This window comes from Pipistrellus hanaki (genome assembly GCF_964339955.1).
Source record: "Pipistrellus hanaki genome assembly, chromosome: 8".
Lineage (NCBI taxonomy): Eukaryota > Metazoa > Chordata > Mammalia > Chiroptera > Vespertilionidae > Pipistrellus > Pipistrellus hanaki.
Genome location: NC_140510.1, coordinates 44,932,994 through 44,954,712, shown reverse-complemented (window position 1 = coordinate 44,954,712; position 21,719 = coordinate 44,932,994). Strand labels below are relative to the sequence as shown.

The following is a 21,719-nucleotide window of genomic DNA, read 5'->3' as shown; positions in this document are numbered from 1 at the left end:
ATGTTTCCTGAGGTATCTGAGAGGCTCAAAGACACCCGAAGGACTTTTCTTCTTTATCTTAACAAACCCTCAGGCTGATGATGTGTCTTTTGGTGAGAGACCCAGGCCTCTCTGCAGCCCCCACGCAGCTCCAGGTGCGGAGGCAGGAAGCAGGGGACTGAATCCGGAGACCTTTGCTAGAGAACAAAAGCGCCGCCACCCCGAGGGTGCTTCCAAGATGCCCCCGCCCCGCCCAGGGGCCCTGCGAGGCCGGCCCGGAGACCCCGCGGCCTGGACGGGGCGCGGCTTTCCTGGGCTCGGGGCGCCACCTGGTGGCCGTGGCGCGCACTGCGGGCTCCGCTCGGAAGCCCGGCCTGCAGGGCTCCGTGCCCCCCGCAGGGCCTGGGAGAGCACAGGAGTCTCCGGGCGGAAGTCAGTGTTGGAAGCTGAGCGCGGACAGACATCCCTGGAAGGGGCTCCTGGCCCAGAGCTTCCCGCTCTGTGACCTGGAGGAAGTGTCTTCCCAGGTCCCAGTCCTGCCTGCTGGGATGCCCTAAGAATTAACAGGAAAACTCGCCCAGCTGGGGGCTTGGTACCTGCTGTCAACTAATACTTTTCTTTAAATTGACGCCTTTTTCTCACTGAAGTTTATTTGTAAAGGAAGATACTCGTCCAAAGTGTTTTTTTTTTCCAATACATGTTAAAGTAAACACACAGGTATTGAAATTAGAAAACAAAAATTTCCTCCGTGTACCATTCAGCAACATGAGATCCGGTGCCTGCCCAGGGCCTGTGTCCGTCTCTCTGCCTTCTTCCCCATCCCTACCACAACGGGTCCTCTCCTGTCCCCGCCTGGAACACAGGTTACACTGATCGATATGCCTCGTGGAGATATTAATTTGGAAAAACGGATTTCATTGTCTCGAAGGTTCCGTGCTCTTTTCATTTCTGATCATTTCAAGAAAAGAAAAAGCTTGACAGAGACCAGCGTGGGTAAACGGCTTGTTTTATTTACCTCACAGTGAGCGGGGTCCCTGGACGCTACCACAGGGCCAGCTTCTTTTCACTCAGCTCCCTAACGAGACTCCTTGTTCGACCTGCGTGCGCTTCATGTACCTGACGGCCAACATTCCTCCTGGAGGTCTGAACAATGTCTGGAGGCAACAGGGCCCTCAGCTTCGCACAGCTGTCTGCACCACACGGGAACATTTCTGGCCGACGTGATTCAGACACAACAGACTGGCACTGTGTTGCGATCTGTGGTAACTCCAGCCTAGGGCACTGACAGAGAGCTCTGTGTATACGACCAGGCTCCCTGTAAGCGCCACGGGAGATCCCCAGCCCACGCTCCCCTCCAGGCTGGGCAGCCCTAGCTCTGTAAGTCTCCCATGTGTCCCCACATGGAAACAACCCTAGTTTTTGTTGACTAAAAAGTAATTCAAACCTGTTTAAAAGTTCTGAAAATACTCAGGTGTATAAGAGAAGAAATAAGAAGTTCCCATAGCCCCATCCCAACCAGTCTAATTCAAGTGCTTCTCAGAGATGCTTCCTGACAACCTCAGCAGACAGTCCCGGTGTCAAACCAGGTCAGCCCGGCCAGGCTGGGCAAATGTGAGCCACTTCCCTCTAACTAGGATGAGGCTGGATTGAGTGGAGGACAGGCCTTTCAGGTGCTCAGAATCTTGTATCACCTGCTCCTTGATCCCTAGAAGAGAACTGATGATAAATGCCAACAGAGTTGGTTGGTAAGGTAAATAACTAATGGGCTTGGGGCCCCCGAATTGGCTTTAGGAAGAGGCTGGTAAAACCCAAATTCCAGTCACTGTCCCAGTCATTGTCCAGGCGACGATTGCTGCCATGTTTATAGTTTAAGGCAGTGTTTCCCAACCTTCTCTCATGATGAGAATCACCTGGTGGAGTTGTTAAAACACAGATTCCTGAATCCCAACTAAGAAGTGCTAAACTAGAATTTTTGGGAACATATAGGTAAAATTGTATACTTAACTAGTGCTCTAACACAGATGTTATATACAGAGCACTAAGTTAGGTATGCAATTTTACCTATATGTTCCCAAAAATTCTAGTTTAGCACTTCTTAGTTGGGATTCAGGAATCTGTGTTTTAACAACTCCACCAGGTGATTCTCATCATGAGAGAAGTTTGGGAAACACTGGTTTAAGGGACTGCGTCAAACTTTGTTTGCCTTAGAGCCTGTTCGACCAAGACTCACGGATCTAAAGTAAGGAAGTCCGGGAAGGATCCTGTTTTCTAATCCTGGGTTCCCTGGTTCTGGCCCCTCCAAGTCTCTGAAGTCCCGGTTTCCCACCCGCTCCTACCAGGATCATACTGCAGACACATTGTCTGTGGGCTACGCAGGTGGCAGGAAGCAGTGGGCCGGGTGGGGTCTGTGGCGGACTCGAGGGTGTAGGTTCAAGATGGCACTTGTTCCCTTGTGGACTGAGGATCCAGTGTTGCAGGATCTTGGGACTTTTCTGACTCCTAAACGTTGGCAATTGATTCACACTTGAATATCAAAGAACCATGCTGGAGAAGCCAGTTGGCTACCTCGTTCGCTGGGCAGATTGTCTTGTAAAGGGCTTTGCACAGACCTGGCCTGGCTCCTCACGGGACACTGAGCTGTAATTATCCCAAAGCCCAGTGGCCTCCAAGGAGCAGAGGCCTTTCTATTGCCAGGAATATGGTGCAGCCTCAAAGCTGGTAACGCGAAGTCCCTGGAGCTCACCTCCACCAGTGGAAGGAGGGTCTTTTCATTCTTTAATTTAAACTGAAGGAGAGTGGCCAGTTCCCTGGAGCAGCAGCTTTTTCTGCACTTCTCAGCCTCAGCTGCGCTGTAACAGGCGCAAACTGTCGCTGGCTTTACTTCCGCAGTTGGCAGCAAGCCTCTGCCACTGGCTGCTGGCTGCATGCTTGTGAACACCCCACCCCCTTCCCTAGCTGCCAGGGTGATGCCAGCCTGGGAGGGGTCCTGAGGCCTATAAAGGAATGCGGGATTGTTCCTCCTACAGCAAAGGGAAGAATTATCAGCGATAATCAGCGATAAAAAGGGCTTCTTCTAATGTGTGCTTTGCTGAGTGGAACGAGTGTCTCAGTAGGCAATGGCGTTCCTATTGCCTTCTTACCTACCTTCCCAAGCTCCAGAGCAGCCGGACTCAATGACCACTGAGGAGGAGGTGCTGAGCCTGTGCTGATCGCAGCCTGGGAAGGGACAGGCTCACTGAGGGAGGGAAATGTCCCTGTGAGCGGCTCTCACCCCCTGGGAAGCTTTTCAAACTCCATCGGCCCAGCGGCCCACACTCTGAGTGAGGGGTTGTGAGCCGGCTGAAGGCTTGCTGGGTAGTAATTAGAGGGAGGCCTTCACCTTCAGGCCACGGAGGAGCCATCCTCCAACGTTAGTTGATGTCTCACAAATGAGGAAGGTCGTTCTCCTTTTTATTTCATTTTCACTTTCAGGCATTGAGCTAAACGAGGCTCTTCAAAAGTAAGCACATTTAGCCGGGACTGGTTTGGCTCAGTGGATAGAGCGTCGGCCTGCGGATGAAAGGTCCCAGGTTCGATTCCGGTCAAGGGCATGTACCTTGGTTGCAGGCACATCCCCAGTAGGGGGTGTGCAGGAGGCAGCTGATCGATGATTCTCTCTCATCGATGTTTCTAACTCTCTATCCCTCTCTCTTCCTCTCTGTGAAAAATCAATAAAATATATTAAAAAAAAAAAAAAAAAAAAAAAAAAAAAGGTAAGCACACTTAGTAAAACAGGAACAAAAACCAAAGGGAAATCATTACAGGTTCTTAGCTACCAAAGCGGATAACAGAACCACCTCCCTGGCCTTTCACTGGCCCTGACGCTCTTCCCTCCATCTGCTCATTTCAGGCCACTGTTCTGGGCCTGCACTCCACTAGGCAGGCTTTCTCAATGCAAATCTGAGCTTTTCCCCAAGGAAATCCTCCTCCAGTGACTCCTGCTTTTTCTTTTGTGACTCCTGTTTTTAAGACAAAGCCCCAACTCCCCAGCCAGGCACCTAGGTTGCATTAGTTACTCCTCTTCCTTGTCAGCAATAGTTGGGCATACGGTGAGATAAAAGACTTCATCTCTGTCTCTTTTTCAGCTAAAAGGGGCCTGGTGACTCCCCACTGGCCAGAAGGATGTGAGCCAAAGTGCTGTGTGGAACTGTTCTGAATTGCCCCCAAAGGAAGGGGGGCGGGAGTTTCTCTCCTGGTTGGAATGAGAACGGTGTACTGGGGCTCCAGCTGTCACCTGGGTCCGTATGCTGACCTTGGAAATGGAAAGCACACCCGGTAGAACTACACTGCAGGGGCCAGGCCTGCCTCAGCTGGTCTACCTCCAACTCCGAGTAAGGGAGAGAGAGAAGGTTCTTGTTGAAGCCACTACTGTTCCGAGAAGTGCGTGGCGACAGCCTGTTCCAGCTATCGTCCTCCCCATTACTGCCTCTGTGGCACTTGGCACAAGCCGAGCGGTCAGAGGGTTCAAAGGCAAGTCTGCCTTTGTGATTCGCATCTCGGTGAACTCCTCTCCATGTGAGAGCACTTGAGAGCCCTGGAGACTGATCCCCAACAAGGCCGCAGGGAGTGGCTTCTTGGTAGGGACACCATTTTTTATATCACATTTCAGGCCCCTGGTATAGAACCTGCTGCTGTCTATAAACACCAACTGTTTTTGTTTTCCTGAAAGAAGTAGAGAGTATCTAAAATAAGATCTAATGAGCCAATCTAGGCCAAGTCTGTGGCTATCTTCCAAGAAAGGGCTAAGAAGTCCTCTCCCCCCAGAGCTCAGTGTTTATAGACATTTTCCTGGGAAGATGGTCTAGTGATGCTGTCCTTTTCAAATGAGAACTGTAATCCCACAAGAGGTAATATCACTGCATTGGAGAAACTTGTTAAAAAAAAAAAAAAAAAACTTTGTAAATCTTAAAAATTGCCCAGCCAGTATGACTCAGTGGTTGAACATTGACCTAAGAACCAGGTGGTCAAGGTTCAATTCCCCATCAGGGCAGATGTCTGGGTTGCAGACTCGATCCGCAGTAGGGGGCATGCAGAAGGCAGCCGATCAATGAGTCTCTCTCATCACTGATGTTTCTATCTCTCCCCCTCTGAAATCAATAAAAATATATTTTAAAAAATTACTTGCTTTACACACACACATTTAATATGAACATCTTTTAGAAAGTAGTAACAACCTGCTCAACCTTTCCTGTCCTGGAAAGTGTATGATTGCATCATCTATAATAAAAGTGTAATATGCAAATTAGATCAAACAGCCAAACGACCTTCCAGATGAAGCTGGGGCTACGAGGGCCAGGCCAAGCCGCCAACACTGCCAAAGCCGAGCCCTTTGCATGAATTTCGTGCATCGGTCTCTAGTTTAAATATACTTGTGAACATTTTCTCTACCTGTTACAGTTTTCTCAGTTAATCCAAAAACAGGATTAAACTGAGAGGACTATTCTAGTAATATTTATAATGTAAACAGAAGATGCTATGCTTAGAGCTGGAGCCTTCTTTAATCATCCTAAATATAAATCTGGCTCCAGAAATGGACATATGCTAAGAACTGGCTGGCATTGGCCCCTGTTGGAGGCTCTGAGCTGGAGCTGACGACCCTAGTTTCCAGCTGAGTGGTTGTAGTTCTATGTGCTGTTCTCTTAGCAATGTTCAGTCCAGTGCCAGGTCAATACCGATGAACTTCTTTCATCTTACTTAAAAACAGATATATAATACGCATTTAATTTCATTCAATAAATCAATTCCATTTAACTTATCACCTCTTAGAAAACTTAGGAGAAAACTAACGTTAAGACATGAAAAATTATACTGAAGATGTGTGGACACTGAGAGTAATGCGTGCACATATGGCAGGTAGGACCTATAATTTAAATGTTTCACAAGAAGAAAATCCAAATTACTATCATTTATTGCTGTATCTATGCTTTCCTAGTATGGTTGTAATGTCTGAAGTAGCCACAAAGTGCCACCTTCTGGTTTAAAACTGTGCAACACCAACACCTCCTTTATTTCTCTTTAAATGTATTTCATGGTGGACATATAAAGCAACAGCAGCAGTTACAAAATGTTGTCCGAGTAATTTTGAGACCTCAAAATAAGGATCCGTGTATAGGCTGAATAAAAAGATATTCAATTACTAGTGCACACTGTGTAACTTTATCAAGCATCTTTAGCTGGGTTTTGTGTAAACCTTAATAGAGATGTGACTCACAGAGACCAAAAGTAAAATATTTTTTCCTTTCACCGTTTAGTGAGTTGGTCTGCTTTCACGCAAATGATTTACAAACTATGAGAAATGCTGCATGTGAGAACTAGGCATAAAATGTTTCATTTTTTACAGAGGAGCAGCAGGGGGACAGGGACAAAAGTAGACACCTTGTCGCCACCTTTACCAAAGATGCACACCCCAAGAATGGCAGTGGAAACCTGGCAGCAAGCCCTCTTACAATTCTTTTTGGTTGTTTTAAAATACAAGCACTTTCTGACATTTCCCTCCCCAGCCCATGAACCCACCCTGATTTGGCAGGATACAATCTCAGAACATCTTGCTTAGTTTTCCCCTTAGAATTATTTACAGGATGCCTACAGATATGATAAAAACTAGTATGAAATTAATGACAGTTTGCGTTTCCAGATTCGTTTCCGTGGTAAAATAAGCACACCGAGCCAACTCCAAAGATGGTTCAAAGTTAGGGTGACTCAGAGGCATTTGCATCCGTCACCGCAGAAACAGGCTTCTGGCTGGCCTGGGCGGATTCGCTGGCTCTGTCCTCGGCAGTGACGGGGGCCGTGGGAGCTGGGAGCGTCACGTCCAGAGTGAGTGCTGAGGCAGCATCTGCTCTTGCAGCGGTCACGACGGGGTCGGAGGGTGGGCTGCTGGTGGGCGGGAGGGAGGACAGCAGCTCCCCTGAGCCTGCTGCCGAAGAGACCTCTGGAGCCAAAGGGAATGACGGAAGGAGCTCGGATGGCAAGGGGAGCGCTGCAATGCCAGGTAAGTTTTGGGAAGACAAGGAAGGAAGAGGTGGCAAGCCTAGGACAAAAACAGCACCATCAGACATCCTCCCAGCACTGAAAGAGCGGTAGCCATAGTCACATAGTGTTTTTATTTGCACTTCATTAAGGAAACTGAAGTGAGGAGAGACAATACAAATCACAACCTCTGCTTATCCTCAGTTGGAGACAGGACAGAGTTAAATACAGGGTGGGGCAAAGTAGGTTTGCATTTGTTCGTATGGAAAATAATACAAAATAAACTGTGTTTCACGTACTCATAGCTGTATGCCTCCTTTCCCCCTCCCTGTGTTCACACTAAGTGCTCACACTAAGACCAGCTGGCTGGGAGGAAAGGCCCTGCTTCTAGGCTCCTCCATGCCTAGGCTCCCTGTCCAGCTCAGGGAAGAAGTGATTCTCCCGGGGGACAGACAGCAGCCCCTCCAGCAGGCACTGCAGCCGCACTGAGTGTCGGGCAGGAGAATCCCGTTCACCCAGGAAAGCTGCGAGCTGACTGAGAGCTGCCTGGACAGACAACAGGAAGAGGAGACACAGAAGGCAGCCTCTGGGAAGACTGTGGAAGGAGGGGCTTGTCATGAAGCCCCTGCATTAGCTTCATCCTAAATACCTAGTCCCTGCTCAAGCCCCAAGACTGATGGATAACTGTTTATACTTAGTGGGTTTATTGTGTTGATTTTAAAATGCACAACAGCCCTGACCAGTTTTTCTCAGTGGTTAGAGCGTCAGCTTTTGGAACGAAGGGTCAAGGGTTCGATTCCCGGTCAAGGGCACATACCTTGGTTGTAGGTTCACTTCTTACCCCCAGTGGGGGCATGTGTGGGAGGCAATCAGTCGATGTGCCTCTCTCACATGGATGTTTCTCTCCCCCCCGTCCCCCTACCCTCACCCCCTCCTTTGACTCGCTCTGAAAATTAATGGGGGGGAAAAAGAGCCCTAGCTGGTTTGGTTCGATGGATAGAGTGTCAGCCTGCAGACTGAAAAGTCCCAGGTTTGATTCTGATCAAGGGCACATGTCTGGGTTGTGGGCTCGATCCACAGTAGGGAGTATGCAGGAGGCAGCCAATCAATGATTCTCTCTCATCATTGATGTTTCTATCTCTCTCTCCCTCTCTGAAATCAATAAAAATATATATATCGAAGGACTTGTATGCATGCATATAAGCATAACCAATGGATGCAAAACTCTGGAGAGGGAGGGCATTTATGGGAATGTGGGGGGGAGGGCAATTGGTAAGATATGTATACATATAATACCTAAATAAAAAAAATGAAAGAAAAAAAATATATGTAATTTTTTACATATATTTTGTAAAAAATATATGTAATTTATATTTTTTACAAAATTATAAATCAGAATTTTGTAAAAAATATAAATTACAAAAAAAGATTTCCTTCAGTGAGGATTAAAAATAATAAGGAATCAATAATAATAAAGGAAAAGAGGATTACTTCTTTAAGAAACAACGAAAAGGCAGGTTGCACAATAGGTTCAGGGCTGGTTAAACCCTCAATGTCAATTTGGGGAAAGGGCAGAAGGAAAAGCCAAGAATATAGGGCAGAGAAGAAAAGACTGAGAGCGTAAGACAACAGCATCAGAGGTTACAGGAATGAAGTCAGCCCTGCCATGTGGCCCGCTCCAAGCCAAAGGGAACCTGGGTAACCATTAGCCGGAAGAGCAGACTGTGGGACATATTCTCTGCTGCTTCATGTTCATCAGTGCATAGGAAGAGTATGAACTCTGAATATCTGATAACTTACCATTTGCAGCAAAAAAAAACCTCTCAGTTTTTATTATAAAGACATTTATTAATAATGGAGACTATTAAATAACAAGTATTTATTAAAAAATAAGCTAACCAGCTGAGCAAGGGCAATGGTTTTACAGTCTAAGTTTCTGGGCCTGGGCTACACAAGATAGGTGCCTCCGAGGGCAGCCGCCCCAAACACAGGGGAATCACAGGAGTTCATCCCCCTCCACGGGGCGAAATGCACCCCTTCCATCCAGTGTAGTCACAGCAGTGTGACACCACACACTGTCTTTACTTCTACAATCGGCCTCTGTGGTGTATGAGAGGAGAATCAAAAAGATAACTTCTTCCTCTTTTCTTTTAAATAAAATAAGATTAATATTGATTTGGAGCAGCTAAAATTTATTAAACTGATCTGCCTTTTCAGAAAAAAAACCCATAACAACCCCAAAATAAAGGATTGTTTTTCCTAGATAAAACTTTTTATTAGGTAGAGTCCTAGGAAGGCAAGATGGGCAACATACCTGGGTTCACGAGTTCTGGAAGGCTGACGCTGGGCATGACGTGTGGTGTCGGAAGGTTGAGGTTGGGGAGGGCAGGCAGGTTAGGTAGTCCTGGTGGTAAAGGCATCAGACCTGAAGAGAAGGTGAGAACGAAAGGTTTACCAGCTCCCCTGGGAAAACATTCAATCCTTATGTGTTAAAAAAATACTATCCACTTCAAAGTGAGGAGTCCACTTACTATGTGGCAGTTTTGAATCATTACAACATCTACATATATAAAAGCCTAAGCAATAGAACAACTGGTCACTATGATGCGCACTGACTACCAGGGGCAGATGCTCAATGCAGGAGCTCCCACAGCCAACCTCCTGCTGCCCCTCCCCCCACCGGCCAACCTCCCACAGCTCCAAACACCCCCAATAGCTGGCCAGGCCGAGGGACCCCACCTGTGCATGAATTCATGCGCTGGGCCTCCAGTTAATAATAAAATCTCACTGAAGCAAAATTCTCTTTTTAAAAAAAAAAATATTTTTTTTATTGATTTCAGAGAGGAAGGGAGAGATAGAAACATCAATGATGAGAGAGAATTATGGATTGGCTATCTCCGAGCCTGCAACCTGGGAATGTGCCACAAACTCCAGATTCATAGAGTAAGGCTCAAACACTGAACCATGCCAGTCGGGCAAAGCAAAATGTCTTTCTATATTTAACTGATTAAATGCTAAGAGTTAAAACAAATACTAATTCTTCTAAACCCAAGAGCAAGAATGATGAGGCCCAAGTGTCTGGAGAAAGGAGTGATTTATCCAGCAAGAATGGTAGTAAAGTGGAGTGGAAGTTTGCTTTGTTGGTTGAGGTTTACAGTCCCCCTGGACTTTTTTTTCTTCAAATTCTAAAATAATTTCAGACGTAGGGTTACAAAAAGCAGTTGATTAAAAAGAATCCCCATATATACCTTTCACTCAAATTCCCCAAATATTAACATTTTATCACACTTACTTTATTATTCTGTGTTTGAGTGTGTACATACTTGGTTAGTAATGACTGTGTAACAACACCTTTAGCCATATAATTAAAGACTCCCACAATGCAAATACATTTGATCAGTGAAATAATACTTATTATTTGCAAGAAAAGGGACTTGTGTTCATTGGGAACAGTAAGAGAAATAAACCAAAACCTAATCTAATGTTCGAGCTACCGAAGATGCAGATAAGGAGTGCTCTCTTCCAGGACACAATGGGTATTCACACAGACAACTATGAGAAAGCCCAACGAAGGAAGTGCTCAAGAATGGAACCTGTACATATTTCTTATCTGCCTCAAGCTGCAAGGGGGTGGGAAGGGGCGATAAGTTGGCTCATTTCCTCTTGTTCTCATTTATCACAAAGTTACAGAGGTAAATGAGATTAAAAGACATAAAAAGTCACTACATAGGTGTAAGATTTTTTTCAGTGCTTTTTAAGATGTGGAATGTTAGTAATGCTCTTATTACACACATCTCGAGTCTCTTGATGCTTACCTGGCAATGTAGTAGCTGAATTCATTGATGGTATAGAAGTGAGGGACTGGTTTACTTGTGGTGGCAATAATGGTACTGTTGGTACACCTAAAATAAAAGCACAATCTTTTTAAAAATTTGTAACTAATTCAGTTGACAAAGAATAAACAGATCATATTCAGATAGTGTTCAATCCCTACCCCTGTGGTCAGTGGGACTTCATTTAGTTAATTTCTGGCTGTGTCACTAGGTGTCACAGCTGGTCTATCTACTCTGCCCAAGGCCCCTAACAAAAACTGTGAGAGCCTGGGCCGAGAGGGCAGGAGGCTCAGCAAAGCCAGCCCAGCTAAGCTCACTGGATGAGAGTTTTACACTTGACCTAAGTAGGTTAGATTAGAAAATTGTTTTGCAAATCTGGAAATGGAACGCAAGGACTCTAGTCAGTCTCCATTTGGGCTCCTGAACTAAGAAACCATGGGGACCTGGGCCTGCTGGAGGGGTGGGAGCCATCTGCCCTATGAAACAGTGAGTGCTGGGCTGGCTTTAGAAAGAGACAAAAGAGCATATGAACCTCCAGAGATGGAGAGAATGCCTGGCTTCCTGACTCTCCATTTCCATTTGACGGTAGGTTCTGTGACACTCCTTTGAGGTCCAGCACATTCCCATTTTCACTTATGTTAGCTTGAGGAGGCTATGTTCTTTATATACAAATAACTCTTACAATACTGCCTAGTAAAGATTATCTACTCAAGTTTTTCACCTACTTATGCGGGAGGTTTTGCTGATGTCAAAACGATAGTAATATTGCACATGGATTCTAGTTTTTATCTTAATCTTATAAAGATCTGCTAAAATACAGTAGCAAAAATGAATTGTGCTATTCATAAATGTATGAAACAACCATCTTCAGATATTTATTTATTCATGTGTTTACTGCAGAAATTGGAGGCATGCAAAAGCAGAAGAGGATTCTTTGCTTTTATCAGACTCTCCAAGAGGTGGTTGGATGGTTGGTTGGCGTGTTCATTTACTTAAGTTTTTGAGGGGCACTTATTATATGTTAGATATTGTTCTAGACCTGGAGGCTCTTCACAGCATAACAACAATAAGAGTCCTGACCTTTATGAAATTTACATTCTAATGAAGGCCAGAAAAGACAAACATTAAATAAATAAAATAGATATTATGTAAAATGGTGTAAGTTTTCTGCAAAAAGACTGAGCAAAGAAGGGGCTCAGGAAGTGTTGGGGTGTACCAGAAAGGTCACACTGATTGCCATTTCAACATGATATACTCATTTTCTAAAACTTTCATAATCTAAAAATTATCAACCCACAAAGAAGCCATTTTTAAAAACCATGTATTTGTACATTTCTAGTTACTATTTGGGCTACTTTGCAGCAATATAATTAAAAGCAAAGACAGGCCTAGCTGGTTTGGCTCAGTGGATAGAGCGTCCTGTGGGTTGGAGAGAACATCCCAAGTTCAATTCCATAAAGGGCACATGCTCGGGTTGCGGGCTCAATCCCCAGCAGGGGGCCTGCAGGAGGAAGCAGATCAATGATTCTCTCTCATCATTGATGTTTCTATCTCTATCTCCCTCTCCTTTCCTCTCCGAAATCAATAAAAATATATATATATATAAAAAAGCAAAGACAGAAAAATAAATGCCTAACAAAAAATTGTTTCTCATACTATGAAGCTAGGATGTTAGAGTATTTTTAAATTAAGTTAATTGAAGTGAAAATGTTAATATCTTAGTCTCTTTTGAGCACTCACTGCTTTATCTACACTCCTTCTTTTAATATTCAAGAAACCATTTCTCTGTAGTGTTATAAGGTCAAAGATCTCAGTGCATGTGCTTATAAGATAATGCAAGTACTACAAAACTATAATGTAATGTGGGAAGAGCTAAAATGTCAAAAAGAATCTGGGACTTGAAGAGAGATGTCAGCTGTCCCCTAAAATCAGAAGACTTCTTATATGGCATTGGAACCCTCTTACTCTAAAGCAGGTAAGCAATACTCAAACACAGATATAGCCTCTGCTGTGAGAAGAACCCCAATCCACCTTTACTAAGTCTATTCAGAAAAAGTATAAGAGCATCTGATGAACTATAAGAAAAAACAATCATAATATAAAAATATTTCAAACACTACTTATATGAAACAAACTTTAAAATCCCTTCCAACTGTATCTAAGACTTGATACTGATGACATTAATAGTTAATCTCATCTAGGAAATGTCCTGAAACTGGATTGTGGTGATGACTGCACAACTTCTTACTAAATTTACTAAAAGACATTGAGCTGTATATTTACAGTGAGTTAATTTTATGGTATGCACATTACACCTCAATAAAGTTTGGGGGAAAAATTAACAAAAAGTCTGGTTGGCATGGCTCAGTGGTTGAGCGTTGATCTATGAACCAGGTGGTCACATTTTGATTTCTGGTCAGGGCACATGCCTGGTTGGGGCTCAATCCCCAGTGGGGGGTATGCAGGAGGCTCTGATCAATGATTCTCTTTCACCATTGATTTTTCTATCTCCCCTTTCCTTACTCTCTGAAATCAATAAAAATAGATTGTGGGGGGAAAAAACTCAACAAATTGTAGGGGGTGGGAAGATATGTCACCATATTGGTAACAAATGAAGCTGGATAGTGAGGGTTTGTTATACTATTCTACCCACTTCTGGGTTAAATTTTTAATTATAAAAAATTAAAATTTTCCTTGGCTGATTTGGCTTAGTGGATAGAGTGTCTGCCTGTGGACTCAGGGTCCCAGGTTTGATTCCAGTCAAGGGCATGTACCTTGGTTGTGGGCACATCCTCATTAGGGGGTATGCAGGAGGAAGCTGATTGATGTTTTTCTCTCATCTCCCTCTCCCTTCCTCTCTGTAAAAATTCAATAAAATATATTTAAAAAATTAAAATTTAAAAACTTATCTAGAAAAACATTTCTTAGAAGAGCTTTGATTTGAACCTAGGGGACCAACTCAAGAGATTATACTCTTGACCTTAAGTGTATCTTACTGGGCTGTTTTAAATCCATTCCAGAACATGTAAGCAAATTTTGAATACAAATATTAAAAATAGCTCAAGCCCTAGCCAGTTTGGCTCAGTGACTAGAGCATCGGCCTGGGAACTGAATGGTCCCAGGTTCAATTCCGGTCAAGGGCACATGACAAGGTTGTGAGCTCAATCCCCAGTGGGGGACTTGCAGGATTCTCTCTCATCATGGATGTTTCTATCACTCTCCCCCTCTTCCTTCATCTCTGAAATCAATAAAAACATATTAAAAAAAAAAAAAAAGCTCAATAATAAAAAGTATTAAGAAAATAAAACTAAACCATGTCAGTATTAACTCACTCAATATTTGAGTACATAATATACTCTAGGTACAGTATTATGAAGGAAGAAAACAAAAAAACAGAAGATTTTAAAAAAAGGAAAGAATCTCCCAACATACCGAGTTAAGAACCATATTATGTGACCAAGCAATTCCATAAAAACTTGTACTCAAATGTTCGTAGCAATACTATTAATAGTAGCTAAAAAGTAGAAATAATTTAAAAAGTCCCTCAACTGATGAATAAACAAAACATGGAACATCCATTGAATGGGATATTTAGCCATAAAAAAGGAATGAAGTTTTAATATATGCTATGATAGGAAGGAATCTTAGAAACTACACATATCTATATATATAAAAGCCAAGCGACTAGAACGACCGGTCACTATGATGTGCACTGCAGCTGGCCAATCAGCCCAATCAGGGGCGGAGCCAGCCAGCCAATCTCCCTCAGCTCTTCCCCTGGGTGGGGTGAATTCGTGCACCAGGCCTCTACTATCATATGAAAGGCCTACATTAGACAAATCCATAGAAAGAAAGTAGATTTGGGGAAAAATAGGAAGTGACTGATAATGGGTACAGGATCTCTCTTGGTGCAATAAAATGTTCTAAAATTGACAAAAGTGATGATTATACAACTCTGCAAATAAACTACCCCTCCCCCCAAATGTATATTTTAAATGGGTAAATTGTTTGGTATGTGAATTAGATCTTGATAAAGCTGTTAAAAAAATAACAACACTAAAACAAACAGGGACTATATGTATTAGGTAGAAGAAGGAATAAAGGAGATAGACATATGTTTTTTGAGCAAGACTAAGCCCCTAGAAAAGGAATACATGGCAACCTGCTTTTTTTTGTATCCCCAGTGTCTACCACTTCAGGGATATGCAAACATCTGTTGAGTAAACAGCAATTAAAACAGAATTTCAAGCTAAGAGTCCTGGCTCTACAACTTGTACAATATTAATAGAAGCCCAGCTCTAACCAGTTTGGCTCAGTGGATAGTGTGTCAGCCTGCGGACTGAAGGGTCCCAGGTTTGATTCTGGCCAAGGGTATGTACCTTGGTTGCAGACACATCCCCAGTAGGGGGTGTGCAGAAGGCAGCTGACCAATGTTTCTAACTCTCTATCCCTCTCCTTTCCTCTCTGTAAAAAATTAATAAAATATATATTTTTTTAAAAAAAGAGAAGCCCAAAGTCAGAACTACATTGAGAAAAGGTTTAAATGCTGTGTGTCAAATGCATGGTGATTTAGTACTAAGTCTAGTATTAAGAAAGGTCTTGTCAATACAGAGCATATTTACAGTTTTCAAAGTATACTGGCATTGACTTTTTAAAATTGTATAGCCTGAGACATAAAAGAGTATCATGTCAAACAAAGTAGACTGAAAAACAGAATACATTTTTCTGGTTACCTGTACTGAGAACATTACTGATAGCTGGTGCAGTTGAGCTAATAGAAAGTCCTGACAGACTCTGATCAATTTCTGTGGTTCCTGGTGGTGACAAAGATGGGGGATTTACCGAGGACAGCTGGACCTTCCAAAAAAAAAGAAGAAAGAAAAAAATTACTCAAGTGTATTTACAAGAAAATATAGTCCTACAGATTTTTTGATCATATAATGTCAAATATTTTATCCCAGCAGCTCTGCCATCTGAGACTCCTTCCTAATGCTGGAATATGCCAAGGACCATGCACTGAAACTACCTTCCCATCCTGTCACTTCGTCTTTTGACACATGGCAATACCTTGTTACACACACTGTTCTAGCTATTTCCACACTAGGAGGAGATTCTATTCTCCTGTTGACCATCCAAAAATCACTTTATTCAACCCTTATATCACCACTGCTTTCTTCTTCTTTGAATTCTCAGCCAGTTTTTGTTTTAAACTTTTATTGGTCATGGAAGAAATCAGATGGAGTCTTAAAACCAGGATAAATTCCTTAGACGTTTCAAGATGCCTCACGTCATAAGTACACCTTATCTTTTTTCATCAATGAATGAATATGGCAGCCAGATCTCTACCTTCAAGCAAGAAAAAATGAGGGAGTCTATATGAATTCTATACAGATGGGTGGATAGGTGGTTTCACCTCTGAATACTCTATTTCTGCTAGCTCCAATGCCTTCTAGCACATTTCAATATAACTTATATAATAGCCCCTTTTTCTAGTTGCTATTTCACCCTCTGTCTTCTGACTGCCCTAGAGGCTTCATCTGGTTAGGAATAGCAAATATGGGGGGGGGGGGGGGGAGTGTGAACATATAACTACGCTGGCTCTGGCCATGAGCCAATGGCGGGATGAGGAGGGAGCTCCTCTTCACTTCTCTAGAATCTGGTTAAACTGTGTACCAAAATGACAGTGGTAGCAGCCCTTCCTTTACAACTGTAGCATTTTCTTTTTGGATGTTTGGTTTTGAATTAGTTGTGTAGACAAGAGTTAATTGTTCTGTGAGGCCTGCTTAGGAAATAGTTTAAAGGCTTTAATCTTGTGCAAATATCTCTTATTCCTTAAGAAGTTTCATTTTGATCCTGTAACAGTCCCTACACACCTAGCATTCTTAGCTTTCCTAGCCAAGTTTCTTGAAGTAATAAACACCAGCTATCATCACTTTATCATTCATTATTCACCCTTTATCTCCCTTTTCTTAAAGCTTTGTTCTCCCCCTGGGCTTCTCCTGAGTTTCCTTTGCTGGGTCCCCTTTCTCTGCCCATCCATTTAAATACTAGAAACGTTCAAGACTCCAATGCCAGTCCTTTGACTCAGTCAGGGGCCAATCCCTTGACAATTTTTATTAATGCTCATTGGGTTAAATTACCCTCTTTTTCCTGATGATTCCCAAATCTGTATCTCTAGCCTTGTCTTCATTCTTAAGACCTGTAGGATATCCAAATGGATATTCAAATTCAGCATGGTCAATACCTAACTCATCATCTACCCTACATCAATTAGTGCTACCACCACACACATCAACACTCAAGTCATTTTGGTGGAAACTTCATGATACAATCATGTAGTAAAGTTATCTTACCTCTGTAAACCCATCTTTAAGAGGAGTAATAGGTGTACCAGTCATCTGTCCTGGAAGAGATATTTTCTTTCCTTCTTCAAAAGGACGTGTAGGTATTCGATGTAAATAACCATATCCAATGCCACACCCTAGACTGTGAAAAATTTTTTTTTTAAAGTTACTGTTATCAGTCATAGGTTGCATTTCATTGAGGTTTTGAAATATAAAAATACATTCCCATTCTTTTATTTATTTATTTTTTATTTTTATTTTTTAAAATATATTTTATTGATTTTTTACAGAGAGGAAGGGAGAGAGATAGAGAGCTAGAGACGTCAATGAGAGAGAAACATCGACCAGCTGCCTCCTGCACACCCCCCACCGGGGATGTGCCCGTAACTAACGTACATGCCCTTGACCAGAATCGAACCCGGGACCTCTCAGTCCGCAGACCGACGCTCTACCACTGAGCCAAACCGGTTTCGGCCATTCCCATTCTTTTAAATAATGTCAATTTATCAGAGGTTCCTTTGTTCACTCTCTTATGAAATACCACCCTTTTCTCCACCATGGGCACTACCTTTACTCTTTCATTTTTCTTCAAGTATTTATCACCATCTAACACTCCCTTAATAAAATGTTAAGGTTCTTGAAGGCAGAGACCTTGTTTTGTTTAATGCCTTGAGCAGTTCCTGACACATGGCACTTAATAATTGTTTGCTGAATGAATGTCATAGTCTTTGCACAGAAGAGCTCCAAGCACTTCTGTATGGTGATGTCATTTACACATCTCATAGTTCTATTTCAAAATACTGTTAACAGAGGCCATCTCTTTAATAATATGATTACACTGCTTCTTTCCATAGTCTGTTGGCCTCCCAATATTTATTTTTCCTTCTTCCCTTTGGAGAATGATTTATCTGCTATTGTGTGCAGTACTGGTGTGAATGTCAATCAGAAGGCCTCTCGTGCCCAAACCAAGGAGTAGCTAATGACCAAAGCCAATCCCTCTCTCCTGCCCATGGCGACAAATCTTGGGAGTGACAGAAAACCAAAGACACTCATTTCTTCAGTAGAATACCGATGAAACTGCCAAAGTCCTTCTGCTCTAAATTCCTAGAGGTGTTCTGAGTTCTATCCTTCCCACATCTGATTTTTTACTGTTTCTTTAATTATATGAGTGATTCCCCAGCAATAAAGTCATGTCTGCTTACAACAATGACAGCTGGGTTCTACTGTCTGGAACCAAAGAGCCCCCATTGATATAATATCATCCTTCCACTGCCCAAAGTATATACAAATTCCTGACCAAAGTATTTAAGGCCCATCACAATCAGGTTACAACTGTTTCTATCATGAATGCTTTTATTTCCTAAACTACTTGACACTTTCTGAGTAGGCCAGGCAGATATGTCTGTGCCTCTCTCCTGCCAAGGCATTTATCATTTCTGTGTGTATTACCACCACCAAAAGATGGGAGAGCAGGCAGTGGCCAACTTTAGCTCTTCCTTATCCAAATCTGATTTCACAGTGATGCTTCACATTACAAAATTACTTGTTCTTTCTCTCTTTTTTCCTTCTCCCTTTTACCATCAAAACTGCAATTCTCACTGAACTGGATCTTAGATAAATCTGAAGGGAGTAAGATTAAATAATTTACATTGATCAATGGCAGCCTTTCAGAGGTAGCTACATTTTAAAACAAGGTGCTTATTAATCAAAATAACTAAGTGGAGGTAGAGAGGCACTTGAAGCAACAGCAAGATGTCCTGCGAACTTAAAGCTAACTTAAGAATGAAACTAAGAGAAATATGCTATAATGAATGAAATGTGGTCAGCCTCAGAGGAGGGAATAAAAACCAAAAGCAGATACATGACAAATGAGAGTAGACTCAGGAAAATGGTATGTATGGGCCTATATAAAGCAATGGCTGATCAATGGCACTAAGTCATGTCAAAAGGAAAAATGTCTTCCAAAGAAAAGGAACAATCTCCAGAGTCTAGAAGAGGAGGACACCAAGAATAGCAATGCAGCAGTGTGATTAAAATTAAAGAACTAGTGATGACTTCCCCATCTGCAGAGCCTCTTCCTCACACACTGATTCTATGCTCACCAAGCAATCGTGTGGTACTAATCAGACATAAGTGTTCTAACTGGAGAAACTATTAGTTTCTTTTATAAACTGAAAATTTGTCATTCTAATAAATACAGCAGCTTCCTTACAAATTTAGTTTATATGTGGCAGTCCCTCTGAAATTAGTCGACTTTGAATGTCTTAAGATCATATTTCTGTGATTATAAACCTGGACAATGAACAATGGCAACTTGATCAAGTATTGCCTCAGTCCGAAACCGGTTTGGCTCAATAGATAGAGCGTCGGCCTGCGGACTGAAGGGTCCTGGATTCGATTCCGGTCAAGGGCATGTAGTGTGGTTGCGGGCACATCCCCGGTGGGGGGTGTGCAGGAGGCAGCTGGTCGATGTCTCTCTCTCATAGATGTTTCTGACTGTCTATCCCTCTCTCTTCCTCTCTGTAAGAAATCAATAAAATATATTAAAAAAAAAAAAAAAGTATTGCCTCAGGTGGACCAGATTCTTAAAATGAGACCTCTATCTCATTTTCTCAAATTGCAACAACTTAGCATTCTGGTGCAACATAGACTCTGAGGTAGTGTGGGTAAAGGTAACAGTGTGAGCAAATAGAGGCTTTCTCTGCCTGCATCATCGAAGTCATCCCTTTCCAGCAAATGCCAGAACTTTTACAAAACACTTGGAAGTTTCCAAACCCTAAGCTTTCCTATAATAATTACTATCCTATATAATAAAAGGCTAATATGCAAACAGACTGAACAGCAGAACCACCAAACAATTGGTCGCTATGACATGCACTGACCACCAGGGGCCACTCATGGAACATGGCAGGCATCGGCAGTAGGCGGCAGAGTGTGGAACATGATGGGCGTTGGCTATGGTGGAGCAGGTGAATGGGGGTGCCAGACCAAGGCGGGGTGCCAGTTGCTGTTATTGAGGCTAGCCTCTGGTGGTTACTGAAAGTTCTTTGCTCCTGGGCGCCGTGGTCCCCCACCACTTGCACCCGCTGTCAGCACCTGGTGCCAGTCCTAATCACTCGGGGCCATGAGCAGGTGTGAGTGGTGGCTGAGGGCTTCTCCACTTCCCCGCTCCTGAGGGGTGATTGGGGCAGCAGCCACTGCTCCCACCAGCTGGCGGCGCTGGCCCCGCTCACACCTGCTGCTGGCGCTGGCCCCAATCACTCCACACTGTCAGCAGGTGCGAGGAGGGCTGGCGCCATCAGGCATGGAAGCAGTGGCGGTGGGAGCGAGGCTGCCGGCAGACAGGGGGCTGGGGTCCATGGCAGGAGGAGCTGAGGAAGGGCACAGAGAATGCGCTGAGATGCCCCTAGTGGCCCACAGTTCCTTTCAAGGTGCATGAATTTGTGCACTGGGCCCCTAGTGATTAATAATTCCTTAAATTAAAAAAAGGCTTAGAACTTTCAAAATAGTGAAAGATTTGTACAATTTAAGCAACACCTGAAAGACCTTAAAAAAGCAATGTAGCCGAAACTGGTTTGGCTCAGTGGTAGAGCGACGGTCTGTGGACTGAAGGGTCCCAGGTTTGATTCCGGTCAAGGGCATGTACATTGGTTGCGGGCACATCCCCAGTAGGTGGTGTGCAGGAGGCAGCTGATTGATGATTCTCTCTCATTGGTGTTTCTAGCTCTCTATCTCTCTCTTTCTCTCTGTTAAAAAAAAAGCAATGTAAATCAACTTTTTTTTTCCTCTCGAAATTACGGAACTGACTTGAAAAAGAGTCCCAGAAAACTGATTTTATAAAATCTGCCTACCTGCTTGGCTTGATGCTCTTTCTAAATTGAGTTTTATGGTTATTGTAATTTTGTCTAATTCTTGGTTGAAATCAGCCTATCTATTTCTGAAAGCCAACAATTTTTACAAAGTCTAAGAAATCTTCCTAGCACCTAAATAAAGTTACACTGTATTGTCCCATTGTTGAAGAGGGGAATTAGGAAAATTAAATAAAACTGAACTATTTGATTAAAATAACAAAACAAAGAAAGGCTATTAGCTCTTAGATCAGTAAAAAAAAAAAAAAGACAAAAAAAAAAAAAAAAAAAAGACTATAGTCTATATACCAGTCTTCCTAAATATATACTTTAAAAAAAGAATTATTGCTTGGCTGGTGTGGCTCAGTAGTTGAGCTTTGGCTCATGAACCAATCAATTTTTACAACACATCTAAGTTTAAGCAGTTATAATTTAGTCTAAAATTGACCTTACCTGCCTTCTCCACCCCATGCAGAATTTGGTGTAATAATCACTTCTCGACAGTTATCAGTGTCTGTATTATACACATAAAGTTTCAATGGTTTTGTTTCATGTGTTTCAATAAGGCTGAACAGATCTTCAGACTGCAAAAGCATCACAGGAGAAAAATATTTTTATGTTACTGAACAGTGGGTCTCAAACCTGGCTAATATCAAAATTACCTATAAACTTAAAAAAACAGAAACACACTTGCTGGGTGGCTAAGT

The 21,719-nt window shown here is 42.9% G+C and overlaps 1 protein-coding gene across 2 annotated transcripts in view; it reads right to left on the bottom strand.

Moving 5' to 3' along the window:
• Window positions 1–5,139: 5,139 nt before the first annotated feature.
• Window positions 5,140–21,719, bottom strand: part of GORASP2 (golgi reassembly stacking protein 2) — a 33,068-nt gene continuing 16,488 nt past the window's right edge. For both annotated transcript variants that reach the window (XM_084891918.1, XM_084891917.1), the window contains 6 exons: window positions 21,466–21,596; window positions 17,174–17,306; window positions 15,554–15,677; window positions 10,803–10,889; window positions 9,302–9,412; window positions 5,140–7,048 (listed from right to left, as the gene is read on the bottom strand). In XM_084891918.1, the coding sequence (XP_084748044.1) occupies window positions 6,708–7,048; window positions 9,302–9,412; window positions 10,803–10,889; window positions 15,554–15,677; window positions 17,174–17,306; window positions 21,466–21,596 (927 nt within the window). In that variant the 3' untranslated portion in view covers window positions 5,140–6,707. The remainder of the gene's footprint in view (window positions 7,049–9,301; window positions 9,413–10,802; window positions 10,890–15,553; window positions 15,678–17,173; window positions 17,307–21,465; window positions 21,597–21,719) is intronic.